This window comes from Marmota marmota, unplaced genomic scaffold (genome assembly GCF_001458135.2).
Source record: "Marmota marmota marmota unplaced genomic scaffold, marMar, whole genome shotgun sequence".
Taxonomy (NCBI): domain Eukaryota; kingdom Metazoa; phylum Chordata; class Mammalia; order Rodentia; family Sciuridae; genus Marmota; species Marmota marmota.
In genome coordinates, this window is record NW_025999924.1 from 7,422,521 (window position 1) to 7,441,239 (window position 18,719).

An 18,719-nucleotide genomic window follows, 5' to 3' on the forward strand; every position below is an offset into this window, starting at 1 on the left:
TATATACAGAGATATGAAAAATTGTGGTATACATGTGTAATAAGAATTGTAATGCATTCCGCTGTCGTGTATTTAAAAAATAAAATCAATTAAAAAAATAAAAATAAAAACTGTTCAACTTAAAAACAACAACAAATCACTTTTCAGAGTAGTTTTAGGTTTACAGCAAAATTAAGTGGGAGATGCAGATATTTCCCCTCTATTTCCTGACTCCACACAAACACAGCTTCCTCCATCATCAACATCCCCCACCACTTGTTACCACTGGTAAACATATTGTTATTATCAGAAGTCTCTGTTAGCATTGCATTTTCTGTGGGTTTGGACAAATGTATTATTACAAGTATCCAACATTATAGTATACAGAGTAGATCCAATTCCCCCCAAATCCTGTGTGATCCACTTAATCATTCCTCCTTCCCCTCTAACCTTTGAAAACTACTGATCTTTTTTACTGTCTCCATAGTTGTGCCTTTTCTGGAATGTCATATAATTGAAATTATACAGCATGTAGCCTTTTCAGACTACTTTTTTCCCCACATAGTAATATCCATGTATGTTTCTTCCATGTCTTTTCACAGCTTGACAACTCATATAATAATGCTGAATAACATCTCTTGATCTGGGCGTTCCACAATTTATTTAGCCATTCAGCTACTGAAGGACATTTTTATCGCTTCCAAACTTTGGCAATTGTGAATAAAGCTGTTAAATATCTTGGAAAAGACTTTTTTGTCTGGATATGTTTTTTAGTTTCTTTGGGTAAATACCAAGGAGAATAATTGCTGGATTGCATGGTAAGGTCATGTTTAATTTTGTAAGAAGTTGCCAAATTATCTTCCAAAGAGTCTATAACATTTTGCTCCCACCAGCAATGAATGAGAATTCCTGTTGCTCTACACCCTCTCAGGATTTGGTATTATCAGTGTTCTGGATTTGGACAATTCTAATAGATGTGTAGTCATATCACATTATATTTTAATTTGCATTTCCCTGATGACATGTGATATGGGGCATCTTTTCATATGTTTATTTTCCATCTGTATTTCTCAGTGAGGTGTCCACTGAAGTCTTTGGCTGTTTTGTAACTGGGTTGTTTTCTTTTTATTCTTTGTTTTTTGAGATGGGGCTTTGCTATGTTGCCCAGGCTGAACAAAAACTACTGGGCTTAAATCGGCCTCCAGCCTTAGCTCCCTGCCAGCCAGCATGCCTGGATGGGTCATTTAATTATTGTTGAGTTTTAAGAATTTTTTGTGTATTTTGGATAACAATAATTTATTAGAAATGTCTTCTATAAATATTTTCTCCCAATAGGTGGCTTGCATGTGACAGTGTCCTTAACAGATCAGAAAATTTTAATTTTGGTAAAGTCTAACTTATTTTTTCATGGACTGTGCCTTTGATGTTGTACCTAAAAAGTTATTGCTAAATTCAAGGTCATCTAGATGCTCTCTTATACTGTCTTCTAAGAGGTTTGTACTTCTTCATTTTACATTTATATCTGTGATCCATTCTAAGTTAATTTCTTGTGAAGAGTGTATGATCTGTGTCTAGATTCATGTTTATGCATGTGGATGTCCAATTGTTCCAGCATCATTTTTTGAAAAATCTATCTTTTCTACAGTGGTAGCTGTAGAAATAACTTTGCTCCTTGGAAAAGATCAGTTGACTATATTTGTGTCGGTCTATTTCTAAGCTCCTTCTTTTGTTTCAGAGATCTATTTGTCTATTCTTTTGCCGATACCACATTGTCTTGATAAACTGTAATGTTATGATCAATCCTGAAATTGGGTAGTATTTGTTTTTTTATTTTTTTAATAGTTGTACACAATACTTTTGTTTATTATTTTTTTATGTGGTGCTGAGGATCGAACCCAAGGCCTTGAAGGTGCTAGGCAAGCGCTCTACCACTGAGCCACAACCCCAGCCCTGAGTAATAATTGTTCTGCAATTTAATTTTCTCCTTCAATGTTGTTTAGCCATTTCTGCATCTCTTGTTTTTCCTTATACACTTTAGAATAAATTTGCTGATATATACAAAATAACTTGCTGGCATTTTGATTGGAGTTACATTGACTATATATTGACTCTTTTTGATAGTTGGAAAAACTGACAGTCTTGTGACATCTTGACAATGTAGTCTTCCCAACATGAACATGGAATATTTCTCCATTTATTTGAAGTTTCTTTCATCAGAGTTTTATAATTTTGCTTTTTTAGATATTGTACACATTTGTTAATTTATACTTTAAGTGTTTCATTTTGGGGGGCTAATGTAAATAGTATTATGTTAATAACTTCAAATTCTACTTCATTGCATCTTGTTCATTATTAGTGTATAGGAAAATAATTGATTTCTTTATAAATTAATATTGTATTCTGCAACATTTCTATATTTGTTTATTAGCTTCATGAGTTTTTGTTTTGTTATTTCAGATTTTCAACATAGATGATCATTCTTCTGCAAAGAAAGATAATTTTGTTTCTTCTTTCTTCAGGTATATACCTTTTGTTTCCTGTTTTTATCTTATTGCCTTAGCTAGGACTACCAGTATGATGTACAAAAGCATAGATGAGATGTTCTTATCTTGTTCTGATTTTAGTGAGAATGTTGAGTTTCTCACCATTAAGTATGATGTTAGCCGTATGAGTTTTGTAGATATCTTTATCAAGTTAAGGAAGTCCTTTTCTATTCCTATTCCTAGTTACTGAGAGTTTTTATCATGAATGATGAATTTCATAAAATACTTTTTCTGCCTCTATTGATATGATTAGATTAATTGCCATGAGTGCTGAGCCACAGGGATTGCAGGTGTGTGCCACCGAGCCTGGCTAGAAGGCTATTAATTCTTGATTTAATGTCTTTAGATATAGGCTCATTTAGATTGTCTATTTCCCTCTCCAAGTGCTTTACCACTGAGCTACAACCCCAGCTTTCCTTATTTCATTTCTGATCTTAATTTATGTCTCATTTGTGACTTAGAGGTTTATAAATTTTCTTGAACTTTTCAAAGAAGCTGCTTTTGGTTTCATTGATTTTTCTCTGTTGAATTCTTATTTTTGGTTTCATTGATTTCTGCTTTAATATGTATTATTTTTTTCTTTTGCTCTCTGCAGATTTAATTTGCTCTTCTTCTAGTTTCTTATCTTTTTTCTTCTCTAACATATGAATTCAATGCTATAAGTTTCATTCTAACTAGAAGGAACTTCTAGAAGAAAATGTAGGACCAACACTTCAGCATATAAGCACAGTCAATGACTCCCTTAATAGAACTTCTAAAGCTCAGGAAATAATACTAAGAATTAATAAATGGGATAATACCAGATTTAAAAGCTTCTGCACAACAAAGGAAAGAAGAGTGTAAACAGAGAATGGGAGAAAAACTTTGCTAACTACTCTTTTGACAGAGGATTAACATCCAGAATAAAGAACTTAAAAAACTTAACACCAAAAAATAATAACACCATGGGCAAATGAACTAAAGAGACACTTTTCAAAAAACGAAATACAAATGGTCAACAAATATATGAAAAAAATGTTCAATGTCTTTAGCAATTAGGGAAATGCAAATCGAAACTACACTTTTATCTCATTCCTGTTAGAATGACAACCATCATACAAATAATAAATGCTGAAGAGGATATGGAAAAAAAGTAACAATTTTATATTGTTGGATTGTGAATTAGTACAATCACTATGGAAATCAGCGTGGAAGTTCCTCAAAAGACTAGGTATTTATCCTAAAAAAATTAAGGTCAGCATACCCATGTTTATAGTAGCACAATTCACAACAGCTGAATATGGAAGCAGCCTAGATGTCAATCAATGAATGAATGGACAAAGAAAATGTGATTATATTTTCCATATACACAAACACACAATGGAATTTTATTCAGTCATAATGCAGAATGAAGTTGTCATTTATAGGAAAATAGAACTTGAGAACATTATGGTTAAGAAAAATAAGCTAAACTCAAAAAGTCAAGGGTTTTACTGTTTCCTCTTATGTGGAAGCTAGAGAGAAAAAAGGGAAAACAAAGGTGTGTAGTTGTAGACCTCCCAAGTTATCTGATAATTATTTCAAATTTAATTTTACTGTAGTCTGAAAGCAGACATTTTATGATTTCTATTCTTTTAAATTTGTTAAGGTGTATTGTATGGCTCAGAATGTGACTATGTTGATAAATGTTCCATCTGAGCTTGATAATGTATATTCTCCTGTGTTGCAGTAATTCACTTGCAGGTCAGCATGGGAAAAGAAAGAAGAAGCAGAGCAAGCAAAGCAGCAGCAGAAAAAAAGTCCTTTATTGTGTACAAGCAATCTTTTTATAGTATTGTGAACAAAGAAGTCAGCCTTCCAACATCAATAAATCAGGTCTTTCAGCTAATTAAACATAGCATACAGAAGTTTTACTTTCTAATCAGAAGTGACCTGCTTCTCATGGCTAATCTATTCTCGGCCCGGAGTATGTTGAGCTCTGCTCTTTGTTAAGAACAGATAATAAAATTTTTCTTAGCGCCCTCCTAGCCCACTTGGCAGAACATCCCGTTTGCAGGCAAGTCCTCCCAAGGACAGCAGACACCTTGTTTTCAAGCATGTCCGCAGTTACCTTATCTAAACCTTGAAGGAGCCTCTCGTTTGCAAGTAGGCCCTCCCAAGGACAGTAGACACCTCGTTTTCAAGCATGTCCGCTGTTACCTATCTATACCTTGACAGAATATCCCATTTGCAGGCAGACTCCATCAAGGACAGTAATAGTAACGCAGTTACATCTGATTCTCTACACTCCTGTTGTTGGATGAAGTAGTCTATAGATGTCCATTACATTCAGTGGACCACTGGTGTTGCTGAGTTCAATTATGTGTTTACTAATCTACATTTTGGATATGTCTATTTTTGACAAGGGGGTATTGAAGCCTCAAACTAAAATAATGGGCCCATCAATTCTTCCCTGTAGTTTTATCAGTGTTTGCATTACATATTTTGAGGCTCTGTAAGTAGACCCATACATATTAAGGATTGTTATGTCTTCTTGGTAAACTGACCCCATTATCCTTTTTTTTTTATCCCTGATAACTGTCCTTGCTCTGAAGATTGCAGTATCTGAAGTTAATTTAGTCACTCTGGCTTAACAAATTTTAAAATATTTTTTAGTTATAGGTGGACACAATATTTTTATTTTATTTTTATGTGGTGCTGGAGATTGAACCCAGTGCCTCACACATTAGTAGGTGAGACTCTACCTCTGAGCCACAACCCCAGCCCCAGGTTTAACCATTTTTAAATTTTTTTTAATTGACAAATAAAGATTGTATATATTCAATGTATACAGTGTGGTGATTTGATATATGTATAAATTGTATAATGATTATCACAACAAATTAATACATCCATAACCACCTTCTCCTCCGAGTTCATCTTTTTTAGGTTCCATTTATAAGGAGATCATATAGTACTTTCCTTTTTGTGTCCAGTTTATTTTACTTATGAGTTGTCCATGTTGTCACAAATAGCAGGATTTTTTTTCCTTTTGGTACTAGGGATTGAACCCAGAGGTGCTTTACCATTGAGCTACATCCTCAGCCCTTTAAAAAATTTTTTTTAGTTGTAGATGTAAATACCTTTATTTATTTTTATGTGGTGCTGAAGATCGAACCCAGTGCCTCACGCAAGCTAGGCAAGTGCTCTACCATTGAGCTACAACCCCAGCCCCTCAGATCTTTTTAAAAATATTTGAGACAGGGTCTTGCTAAGCTGCCTAGGGCTTCACTAAGTTGCTGAATCTGGCCTTGAACTTGTGATCCTCCTGCCTCAGCCCACCAAGTTGTTGGGGCCACAGTGTGCCACTACACCCAGCTTTGCCTCATAAAATTTTTAATGGGTTATAATTACATATAATATTGGGATCCATTGTTACATGCAAATTATATAATGATATAATTTCTTCTTTCTTACGGCTAAATCATATATTGTATATATTACCACAATTTCTTTATCCATTCTTCTGTTAATGGACATTTAAGTAGTTTCTGTACCTTGGCTATTGTGAATAATGCTGCAGTGAGTTTGGGATGAAGATATATCTTCAGGCTACTGATTGTTATTTCCCTCAGATATATACCTACAAGAGGGGTTGCTGGATTGCTCAGTAGTTCTATTTTTAATTTAAGGAAAACTATGCTCTTTTCCAAAAGTGCTGTACTTATTTATATTGCCATCAGTAGCATAAGGGAGTTGTCTTTTCTTTACATTGTCACCAATTGTTATCTCTTTTAGATAACCATTCTAAGAGGTGGGAGGTGATATCTCACTGGGATTTTTATTTGCATTTTCCTATTGATTAGTAATATGGAACATCTTTTCATGTGCCTGTTGGCCATTTGTATATTTTCTTTGGAGAAATATCTATGTAGGTACTCTGTCCATTTAAAAAATCAGATTTTTTTTTTTTTTTGCTACAAACCACATTCTGTTAAGCCAAAGTAAAACCAGAGAAAGCAGTAACTTTAGATTATTCTAATGTTAAGAGATGTGAGAAAGTTTCATAAAATTGAAGGTGCCAGAGTTTGATTCATGATGTTTATGGCAAGAGGCCCAATTTACATAAAATAAAAGTGCAAGATGAAGAAGCAACTGCTGGTGTAGAAGCTGCAGCAAGTTATGAAGAAGATATTGTTATTTGATGAAGATGTGTTATGTTTTATTCACTAGGAGTCCCCAAAAGCTCACGAATTAGACAATGCAAAAAGGTTTAAAGGTGAAATGATTCGGTTTTGAGAGCCTTAACTCAATCATTGAATTAATCCTCTGAGAAGCATGAATAGTCAGCATGCATGGAAGGGGATGTCCTTGGCCTTCCCCAAGCTTGGAGGAGTAGGTGGCACCTACAGAGGCATCTACTGGCTGTGAAAGAAGTCCAGTTGCCAAGACAGAAGCAGATGGTGGCCAGCCTCAGTGTTCACAGCAGGGTTCACATGGAAGTGCTCAGCAGTGCCATTGAGTTTTTGTGAGGTATATTTTTTGGATATTAACCCCTTATCAGATAAGTATTTTTAATTTTGTTGAATTCTCCTTTGCTATGCAGAAGCTTTTTAGCTAGATGAAGCCACGCTTATTTTTGCTTTTGTTCCTTGAGCTTTCAGGTTCATATTCAGAAAATCATCACCTAGACCAATGTCTGGAAGCTTTTTCTACTATGTTTTCTTCTAAGAATAGTTTCAGGTCTTACATTTAATTCTTTAATCCATTTTAAGCCATTTTTTGTAACTGATGTAAGATAGGGTCTAATTTCATTCCTTCCATGTGGACATCCAGTTTCCCCAGTACCAGTAATGGAGGAGACTATCCTTTTCCCATTGTGTATTATTGGCAAGCTCCTCAAATGACTACATTCCCATTTTTTACTGTATCCACATGGTATGTCTATGTATTCTAATTTCTACATATCTGTATCAATAAAGTTGGTTTTTAAGATAAGTAACATAGTTGAGGGTATTGTTTTTTGATCCTCTCTGGCAATCTGTCTTTCAATTAGTATATTTAGATCACTGACATTTAAAGTGATTATTGATGTAATTGTATTAGTAGCTGTTATTTTGGTTACTGTTTTCTATATGTTGCCTTTATTATTCCTATTTTTGCCTTCCATTCTTTTTCTGTCATTTGGGGTTTTAATTGAGTATTTTATATGATTATATTTCTTTCTTTTCTTAGTATATCAATCATACATTGAGAAAAAGTGGTTACCCTAGAATTTGCACTATATATTTACAAATAACCTATGACCACTTTCAAATAATACATATGCTAGTTTGTGGATAGTTGGAAATACCTTATAATAACAAAATTATTGTGATTTCTTCCTCTCCTCCCTTATGTTATTGCTACCATTAATTTCACTTATACATAAGCATTCATAAGCACATGTACACATATATTGAATACATTTTGGACAAATTCTTACTAGTATATCAATTAAAAATAAGAAAAATAATTCTTTTACCTTCACCTATTTTCTGATGTCTTCCTTTGTTGATATAGATCCAAATTTCTTACCTATATAATTATATAATTTCTTTCACTCTAGAAAATTTCTTTTAACATTTCTTGCAAGTCAGGTCTACTGGCAACAAATTCCTTCAATTTTTATTTTTCTGGAAAGATCTTCATCTCTTCTTCTCTTTTGAAGGATAATTTTGTAGAATAAAGAATTATAAGTTATTTTTTTCACTCTCAACTTAAAAGATTTCATTCCATTTCTTTTTTTGCTTTCATGATTTTCAGAGGAAAAGGGTCATGATATCAGATATCAGATATGATGTGATTATTTGTTTCTCTATAGGTAATTTTTTTAAGTTGAAAATTATGTGTTTAGGTAAGTTTTTCAGGCATTTATCCTGATTTGTGTCCTCTGAGTTTCCTGGACCTGTGGTTTAGTGTCTGACATCAATTTGGGGGAAATCCTCAGTCATTATTATTTCAGGTATTTTTTCTGCTTCTTTCTTTTCTTTTTGTATTCCAATTGTCCTACATCCTTGGGTATTCTGTTATCTGTTCTCCCAGTCTTTTTTCCTCTTTGTTTTTCAGTTTTGGAACTTAATCTGTTGATATAGTCTCAAGCTCAGAGAATTTCCTCAACTGTGTCTAGTCTACTCATAAGTCCATCAAAGGCAGGCTACATTGTTGATATACTGTTTTTGATCTGTATCATTTCTTTTTTGGTTCTTTCTTAGGGTTTCCATCTCTCTATTTACATTGCCCACCTATCTTTTTTTTTTTTTTGATACCAGGGATTGAACACAGGGTCACTTGACTACTAAGCCACATCCCCAGCTCTATTTTGTATTTTATTTAGAGATAGGGCCTCACTGTTGCTGAGGCTGGCTTTGAACTCGTGATCCTCCTGCCTCAGCCTCTGGGATTACAGGCGTGCGCCACTGTGCCCAGCTTGCACACCTATTCTTGCATGCTTTGTATTTTATCTGTTAGATCCCTCAAAATATTAATCATAATGATACCAGATTGAGCCCCCCTATCAGCTCTGTTTGCTTACAGATGCTATTTTCTATGAAAGTTAAAACTGGATGTGGAAAACCATATGATCCCAATTGCTGACCATCAAGTTTTCATATGCTCCCAATAACAAAGGAACTCCAGACTGGCTCCATATGATTTAAATGCCATATTGACACTCTAGGCAACTTTAAATTCATTGTAATCTCATTGTAATGATAAAAACACATTTGCTGGTGCCATGACAGATCTGGTCATGCCAAAATTATGACAGAAAAGAAGTGGCCACTCTGACTCCTGGAAATCTCTCTTTTCAGTGAAAAACTGATGATGGCATATATACAATGCTTTTTCAGTCCTAACAAAAACCCAGACCTGCTTGGGAAGAAAATGCCTGTAGACCAATATTTATTAACCATTAATGAAATTCTCATCTATTCCCAGAACTTTTGGTTATTTACAAATAGCATTTTTAAAAAATATTTTTGGATTAACAATTTTTATTAGCACATATTATAGTGAGATTTATTGTTACATATTTGTACATGTATTCAATATAACAATATAATTTAGTCAGTTTCATTCCTTAGAACCTCCCCCTTTCTTTTCCCACACATACCTTTCCTCTATTCTACTGGTCTCCCTTCTATGCTCATGACATTCCCCCTGTTTTCATTAGCTTTTTGTCACTATGACCAAAATATCTGACAAGGACAACTTAGAGGAAAGTTTATTTTGGTTCATTGTTTCAGAGGTCTCGGTCCATAGACCACTGACTCCATTACTCTGGGCTCAAGGTGAGCAGAACATCATGGTGGAAGGGCAGGGTGGATGAGTACTGCTCCACTCATGGTTGTGGGGTGTGTGGCAAGAAATATTAACCCTTCCCAGGGCACCCCTCCAGTGACCTTACCTCCTCTAGTCATGCCCCACCTGCCTACAGTTACCACCCAATCTGTTCAAACTAGGATGGACTGATTAAGTTACAGCTCTCACAATTCAATCATTTCACTTCTGAACATTCCTACATTAACACAGGAGCTATGGGGAAACAATATCAAAACCACAGTACCCTCTTTACCTTTTTCCCTCTTTTTTTCTCTGTAACTTCCACATAATGAGAGAAAACATATAACGCTTGACTTCTGAGTTTGGCTTGTTAGATATAATGCTTTCAAGTTCCATCTATTTTTGGAAATGACATAATTTCATTCTTCTTTATAACTGAATAAAACTTAATAGTATGGGTTTGGGTTGTAGCTCAGTGGTAGAGCAATTGCCTCTCATGCTTGAGGCCCTAGGTTCAATCCTCAGCATCACATAAAAATAAATAAAGATATTGCATCCATCTATGACTAGAAAAAAGAATGAAAAAAAAAACTTAATAGTGTATATGTACCACATTTTCTTTACCTGTTCATTCATTGACAGACACCTAGGTTAGGTGTTCCATAGTTTGGCTTTTGTGAGTTATGCTGCTATAAACATGAGCATGCAGGTATCCCTGTAGTATGCTAATTCTTTAGGACAAATCCTGAGGAATAGCATAGCTGGGTCATATTTTGGTTCCATATTTGGAAGTTCTTTGAGGAACTTCCATACTGATTTCCCTGGTGGTCATACTGATTTATAATCCCACCAATAGAGTGAAAATGTTCCTTTTCTTCCACATATTCTCCAGCACTTATTATTCTTTGTATTTGTTTTTTGTGCCAGGGGTTGAAGGTGCTTAACTACTGGGCCCTTTTTATTCTTTATTTTAAGACAGGGTCTTGCTAAATTGCTGGCTGGCTTTGAATTTGGCAGTCCTCCTGCCTCAACCTTCCAAGTTGCTGGGATTGCAGGTATGCACCACCGTGCTTGGCTTATTGTTTGTATTTTATTTATTTATATTTGGTGCTGAGGATCAAAACCAGGGCCTTACATATGCTAGGCAAGCGCTCTACCACTGAGCCACAACCCCAGCCCTTATTGTTTGTATTTGATGGCTGCCTTTCTAACTGGAATGAGATAAAAATCTCAGTGTAGCTTTGATTTTCACTTTCCTGATTGCTAAGGATATTCAACATTTTTTTCATGTTTGTTGGCCATTAGTATTTCTTCTTTTGAGAAGTGATTTTTTTAAAGTTCATTTACCTGATTATTAATATTGTGTGTGTGTGCTTGTTAAGTTTTTTGCATTCTTTTATATTCTACATATTAATTCCCTGTAGTTAGCAAAGATTTCCTCTCTTCATACTCTTGTTTTCTTTGCTTTGCTAAAGAATTTTAATTTGATCCCATCCCACTTATTAAATCTTGGTGTTATTTTGTGAGCTTTAGGGATTCCTACTGAGGGAATCACTGCCTGTGCCTATGTTTTGGAATGTTGACCTTATATTTTCTCCTAGCTGTTGTAGTTTTTGGTCTAATTCCTAGGTCATTGATCCACTTTGAGTTGACTTCGGTATAGGTTGAAAGATAGGTATCTAGTTTTGTTAATAAGGATCTACTTTTGTTAATTTTATTGAGTAGGAAAAATAAGCTTCAGCTTCAATAACAGATTTCTGGCTACTCTACCAAGCCTCCCAGATTGGAGGGGTCTCCCAAGCTTCCAGGAGTTCCCTGACTCCCAGTGGTGGCACAAGCAGTGGGTGGCAGCAGCTTGTCCAGGACTAATTCTGTCAAGTTGTTGAAACTGGAGGGAGCCTTGTTGCTAGATGACTGAGAGATACCCCAAGATTGTCCTACTTAACATTGAATTTTTCCTTCCCTTGGCCTTCTTTTTCTAGGGCCAGGGACCCAAAACCAGGAAGAACTGCAACCAAGTGGCAAGACAGCTTTTGTTCTCAGCAAATTAGCAACCCCCAAAGCCACAGGAAATCTAATGGACTCATTCTTGGGTCATTGAAAGATGTCGCTGCTGTGAGGTTGAGGGCTAAGATCTAAGAAGGGACCAGGACTCCCAGTCAACCCCCAGGAAGGTGCCAGAGACACTAGAGTACATGGTCAATACAGATATATTTGCAACTACCTTTTTAGTTTTTCATTTTTTTATGTGACTCTGGTTAAGATACCACTAACATCTGCTTCCTTTCCACTGCTTATTGCTTCTTAATATTTGGGGAGCCTTGCCTTCTTTTTTCTTTAATTCTTGATAGTCCCCCTATTTTTATATATTTATTTTTTAGTTTTAGGTGGACACAATATCTTTATTTTATTTTTATGTGGTGCTGAAGATCAAACCCAGTGCCTCATGCATGCTAGAAGAGCACTTTACCACTGAGCCTCAACCCCAGCCCATAAGCCCCCTATTTTTGTCAGCTTTTTCACCACTTTGATCAAAAGACCTGACAAGAACAATTTTAGAGGAGGAAAAGTTTATCTGGATCTCACGGTTTCAGAAGTCACAGTCCATTCAGCCACCTCCATTGCTCTGTGCCCAAAGTGAGGAAGAACATCATAGTGGAATGGTGTGCCCTAGTAAAAGCAGCCCAGGACATGACAGTCAGGAAGAACTCTTCTCACCAAGAACAAAATATATACCCCAAAAGCATGTCCCCATTGACCACCCTGTTAATCCCTATCTGGGGATTCATGTACTGATTAGGTTAGAGCTCTCATAACTTAATTGTTTCACTTTTTAACTTTCTTGCATTGTCTCAGACAAGAGCTTTTGAAGGACATCTTGTATCTAAACCATAATACTGCCCCCCAACCAAGAAAAGAAAAAATTAAAGATTGACCACTAGGGAGTTCTACTTAGCTATCAAAAGGAATGAAATTATGGCATTTGCCAGTAAATGGATGGAAATGGATAATGTCATGCTAAGCCAAACTTAGAAACTCAAAGTTCAAATGTTTTCTTTTATATATGGAAGCTGGAATAAAATAAATGGCAGGGAAGGATAGAATAACAAAGAACCAATCAAATACAAATAAATATATAAGTGAAAGGAAATCTAGTAGAAGGAAAATGGTTGGGGGGACGATAGGGGGAAAAAGGAAGAGGGAAAAGGGAGGAGGATCATGAACTGAAATCAATATCCATTTATGTATGAGTTTTTTTTTTAGGATAAACCCAACTACTATGCATAACTATAAAGCTCTAAAAAAAGAAAGGGAGATCAGTAAAGGAAAGGGACCAAGTGGTGGAAGATAGAGAAAGAGGAGGTGAGTGCTGGGGAGTGATATTGGCCAAATTATATTGTTATATCGTGCGCATGTAAAATATGTAACAACAAATTCTATCATTATGTACAACTATAATGCACCAATTAAACATGGGGGCTGGGTTGTGGCTCAGTGGTGGAGTGCTTGCCTGGCACATTTGAGGCACTGGGTTCGATCCTCAGCACCATATAAAGATAAATAAAGGTATTATGTCCATTTACAACTAAAAATATATTTTTTAAAAATGTGGAAAAGCCAGGCACAGTGGTGCACACCTGCAATCCCAGTGGCTTGGGAGGCTGAGGTAGGAGGATTATGAGTTCAAAGCCAGCCTCAGCAAAAGTGAGGTGCTAAGCAACTTAGTGAGATCCTGTCTCTAAATAAAATACAAAATAGGGCTGGGGATGTGGCTCATGTTGGAATGCCCCTGAATTCAATATCCAGCACCCCCAAAAAATGTGGGAAAAAAGACTGCCCTTTGGAATTGGTGAGTACTCAATGGGTCCCAACTAGGAAGGAATGCCTGTTGAGGAGGTTGTTAACATGGCACCTGTGCAGTAAGGGACCCACAGTAGATCCCCAGGCTAAAGAAATGGCTGGAGATCTCTTTAATCTTTAGACCACACCTGATCTCATGGTCTCTCACACTCCTTGGGATCTCTGGTCTAGTTCTGCTCTGGTCAAAAAATGCACTCTGGTTTACAGTAATTGCTTTACATATTCTCTTGTCTATAAATTTATTAGTCTGTGTTTGTGATAACTGGCTTGATAGAGGCTAAGGATTTGATGGCTACAGCGACAGTCCTATTAGAACTTAATATCCATGAGGGTCCCATTCTGGGACCTAGGCGACTAGCATCTTCATGGAGGTATCAGAACTTACCCATGTTGTGAAGCAGTCTCATAGGGAACCACATAAGAAGAATACATCTTGTTTCTGGGTTGGAGGAAAACAGGAGATGCTAAGGCAGCCTCCCCTGCATCTTGAGCTGTTCCACACCTCTTGGTGTTTAGGTTTTCAGAATACCTGGATTCTTGGTGACTCTCTGCAAAGGAATTTCCATAAGTTGTATGTTACCAGACCCCAGACATTTCGTTAGAATTGACTCTTGCTCCAGATAAGCTTCTCACAAAATGTATCCCAGAGACAACAGTAGGCAAAATTCAGTTCTAATTCATCAAGATAATCTGCTCCCAGGATTCCTAGGAATAGTTTTGGTGGAGGTTTCCATGGCTGCTCCCCGTTTTTTGGCAGGGATTTCTCCTATACTTTTAAAATAATTGAGCTTAAGGTAATCATTTTATGGCCTTTGCCTGGTAAATTCACTTTTGGATCAGCATAGCTATTTTTTTTTTAAACAGATGTTTACTGAATAACGGAAATGACAGCACTACCTGAGCTGGGACTGGATAACTCCTAATATGTTTTGATCAGAATAGGTGTCCTCTGCCCATTCCAGTTATAAACCTGTATGGTTCTGAGTTCATGAAATTTAGGAAACTCAACTCATCTTGCTCTTTGTTTTGGCATTATCAATACCTGCTTTAGGTCACCAGTCTGGGAAGTGAAATGCAACATGAATCGATCAGTTTTATTTGGTAGTGCACCGCCAGATTCCCTCTAGTGCAGGTGGGCTAGTGATGAACTGCATCAGATTGTGTAAGTCTGATGAAGTTATTTTCCCTTCAGTTTTGAAAGCTATTTTCTTTGAGGTTAGAATATCAGATTCCTGTTTTTCTTTTCTTACAGTGCATTGATGATGTCATTTTACTATCTCTTGCTGTACCATTTCTGATGGGAAATTTGCCACGATCCTTCACTTTTCCCCTCTGTCTTTTTTTTTATGGCTTGTTTTCATAATTTCTTTTCTTTTCGAAAAATATTTTGATTGGCATGCCTAATTTAAAATTTTTTACTGAACATCTTTAAAATAATTCCCAGGCTGGCTTTGTAGAGTTTACATGAAATGGCTTTTAACCTTTCATCTATGTTAAATCTATTGACCTTTGCACATCTTATTTATTTATTTACTTACTTATTTTCTTTTTTTTTCATTTTCCATATTTTTAATTACCATTATTGCACCAATACAGCATACGCTTTATATACATATATCTTAAACTTAATTTTCAATTTTTCAGCAATTCAAATACATAATATATTATCATCTTGAGAATACAAAGAACACAACATGGAGGAAGATTGAGAAAATAGGTTCCCAATAGTTAGTCACTAGTGATTCTACAGACTTTCTTTTTAGTGTTTTCTATTGGAATTTTAAAATGTCCTGCCATGGCTCTGCAAGAATAGAGCTGCCTGGAAGGGGAAGCAATGAAAATTATGGACCCAAAGTTAGAAAGAGTTAAGAATGGAAACGGGCTGGGGATGTGGCTCAAGCGGTAGCATGCTCGCCTGGCATGCATGCGGCCCGGGTTTGATCCTCAGCACCACATACAAAGATGTTGTGTCCGCCAAGAACTAAAAAATAAATATTAAAAAATTCTCTCTCTCTCTTAAAAAAATTCTCTCTCTCTCTCTTAAAAAAAAAAAAGAATGGAATCCAGGAGAAACAATACATTTTCAAACTAAACATAAGGATCCCCCTTCAGCCAGAATGTATATCTCCAAATAGGTGCTAAGGGAAGTAATTACATCCTCCCATCTAATTCTCAAAATTGCCCTTTAACAAACAAAATAGGTAGTGCCCATTCATCTGAGGAGGTGAACTGTCTTCACAGCATTGTAAAGGGAATGGCAGGGCAGAGGGAAAGGAAAGTGAAGGGAGAGCAACTTGCTTTTAAGATACCCTAGCTATCGGGTATCAAAGTCCAAGACAAAAACTGTCACAATAAAGCTGTGACTCTCTAACATCCTTCATAAGTGACAATATATGTAATAGCAGCTTTCTATTGAAGAGCCAGATGGATTGAAAAAAACATGCTTATGGAAAGGGGTCAGATACCCAGGCAGCAAGGCAATGTGGGTACTGAATAAGACTTAAGTGCTTTCAACCTCTCTGTTCTACAGATCAGGTTAAAAACACAACTCTTCAAATTAGGTCAAATAAAGGGGTGAACATAAATTAATGCTGTGCTTCAAATGCAGCAACGAGGTGGAGCTGCAAGAAATTAAACACGTCTATGGAATATAACTTGGAAAGCACAGCCCCTTGAACTTCCTCCATCCCAGAAACATCCAAAGATGTCAAAGATGTTGCACTATTCAATAAACACAACAGTAGCGATGCCACCAATACAACCCTCTTATCATAGGAAAAGACATGTAAACACACAAGAGGGCGATGGAGCTGCACCTAGTGCTGGACGTTCATTGAATAGGACAAGACTGGAGGCTATACAGAAGAGACCCAAGATACCCATCTTTCTCCAAACATACCCTTATCAAAATTCTGAATCTGTAAATACTGAGGTCAGCCTGTCCATTTTTAGAGTCTTGGGTTAGTGGAAAAGGAAGTTTCAAGGCTTTGTCTCCCCTGAAATTGTAAAATAGGGTTTCACAAAGAGGCACACAAGGATCATGAGATGATTCTAAAATAAGTTCAAGAATTTAAAAGATGGAGAAAAATTTTACGGATTAAAGGTCATTTCCCCTCAAAAAGACACTGGTCTTTTGAACCCTGCATAGCCAGCCACAAGTATAGTTAAGATCTACTGTTCTCCTGCATTGGTAATCACCAGGAAATAACAGATACTCTCTTGGCTGTATAGCAAGTAATGACATAGAAGAGTGACATAAATCAACTTGAATATAATGGAAAAGCTATGAAGAAGATTGTCCATTAATTTTGGTTTGGGGGAGGGTAGGGGTTCCTAACCTCCCTCACAGATTGGTGCCCTCAACGTCATTTTTATTCTTCAAGTCTGTCCTTACTGTCTTGCAATGCTATTCAAGACTGGACCCAGTTGGATGGCTGTGGTGCCTGGTTTGGAACTGAGCTGGATGCAGTACTAAAGTCTCCCCACAAGTCATTGCTTGCAGAAACTGGAGCTGGTGCTGTTGTTGTGACAGGTACAGGAGAATCCAAATCTAAAAGGATATCTGAATTACTACCTCCATGGTTAGATTTTGGAATGGGTGGTGGAGTGATATGATTACTGATGGCAACTGAGGAAGATGGTGGGGGAATAGTGACTTTGCCTCCAGGGGGAGGAGGAAGTAAACTTAGGCCCCCAGCTCCTGTAGTCCTGGGCTTAGAAGCAGCTCCTTTCTTGGTTGTAATGTTCCCAATACTCAACTTGATGGTCTGTCCTTCCTTGAAGCCTAGATCCAACTTGGGACGAGTATCCATTTCCTGAGATTCTTTGGAAATCTCAGATTCCTGCTTTACCCACTTGAAGTGATCTTGCAAGGAAACATTAAAGTCAAAGGCATCTCCCCGATCTGTGAATCCAATGCCAATGAACGCACTTCGACCAGTACCATCCTGGATCCGAATTACAAAGTAGCGGCTAGAATCTGTCACTGTCTCCACAGCAATACCAGGATATTGTTCTACTGGTGCCTGAGCAAAGAGCTCTCCTGAAACTTTATCTTCAAGTTTGATATAGGCAATCTTTCCTTTTGAAGTAATTCCGAGACGACCGGTCCAATCAGGTTGGTCTAATTTCCAGTCAGATGCCCTGTAACCGCGTTTGGAGGCCGGGGGTGGAATCCGGTAGATGCTGACTTCCGGCTTTACACACAGCACAGATTCATACTCCAACTCGGCCGCCATCTTGACTCCGCTCTCCGTGTTGCCAGGGGCGGCCTTACTTATTTTCTTTATTGGTACTGGGATCTGAACCCATGGGCACTTTACACTGAGTTACATCACCAGTCCATTTTGTATTTTATTTGGAGACATTGTTTCTCTAAATTGACAAGACTGGCCTTGGCATTCTAAGTAGCTGGCATTACAGGCAATGTTGGACCAGATCAGACCAACAACTAGGACAGGTCAATCCTGGCAATGGACAATCAACATGGATAAGATTGTTGATCACCGATGTTTTCAGAAAATGAAAGGAAGAAATGTAAAAAATTGTAAAATTTGTCAAAATAAAAATAAGAGTTACTTGTGTCAACCTTACCAACAGGTAAATAAAGCCAGGAGGTTATAAAGGAAGGCTACTTATGCATGATTGCTTGATAATAACTATCAGAAAAGACCACAAGTGTGTGTGGAGGCCACCATAACCATAAGTAAAAAGTACTACTGATATTCTCAATTACCTGCTAGCAAAGGAGGTAACAGTTTCTAATGCTTTCTCTTATTTTTCATCTTCTTTCTTTCTTTGGTATCAGGAATTGAACCCAGGTATGCTTAACCACAGAGCCATATCCCCAGCCCTTTTTCTTTTTTCTTTTGAGATAGGCTCTCACAAAGTTGCTTAGAGCTTTGCTAAGTTTCTGAGATTGGCTTTGAATCTGTGATCCTCCTGTCTCAAACTCCCAAGTTGCTGGGATTACAGATTGGTGCCACCATGCCCTGCTTATTTTTTATATTCTTGATAAGTTTTGAGAAGCATTGGTCAAGCATATTGTAGGATGCC

The 18,719-nt window shown here is 36.8% G+C and overlaps 1 protein-coding gene across 1 annotated transcript; it reads right to left on the minus strand.

Moving 5' to 3' along the window:
- Positions 1-17,038: 17,038 nt before the first annotated feature.
- Positions 17,039-17,916, minus strand: LOC107151886 (adaptin ear-binding coat-associated protein 1-like). Its single transcript, XM_048800044.1, has one exon. The coding sequence runs from the start codon at positions 17,900-17,902 to the stop codon at positions 17,075-17,077; it is 828 nt and encodes a 275-aa protein (XP_048656001.1). The 5' UTR covers positions 17,903-17,916; the 3' UTR covers positions 17,039-17,074.
- Positions 17,917-18,719: the final 803 nt, after the last annotated feature.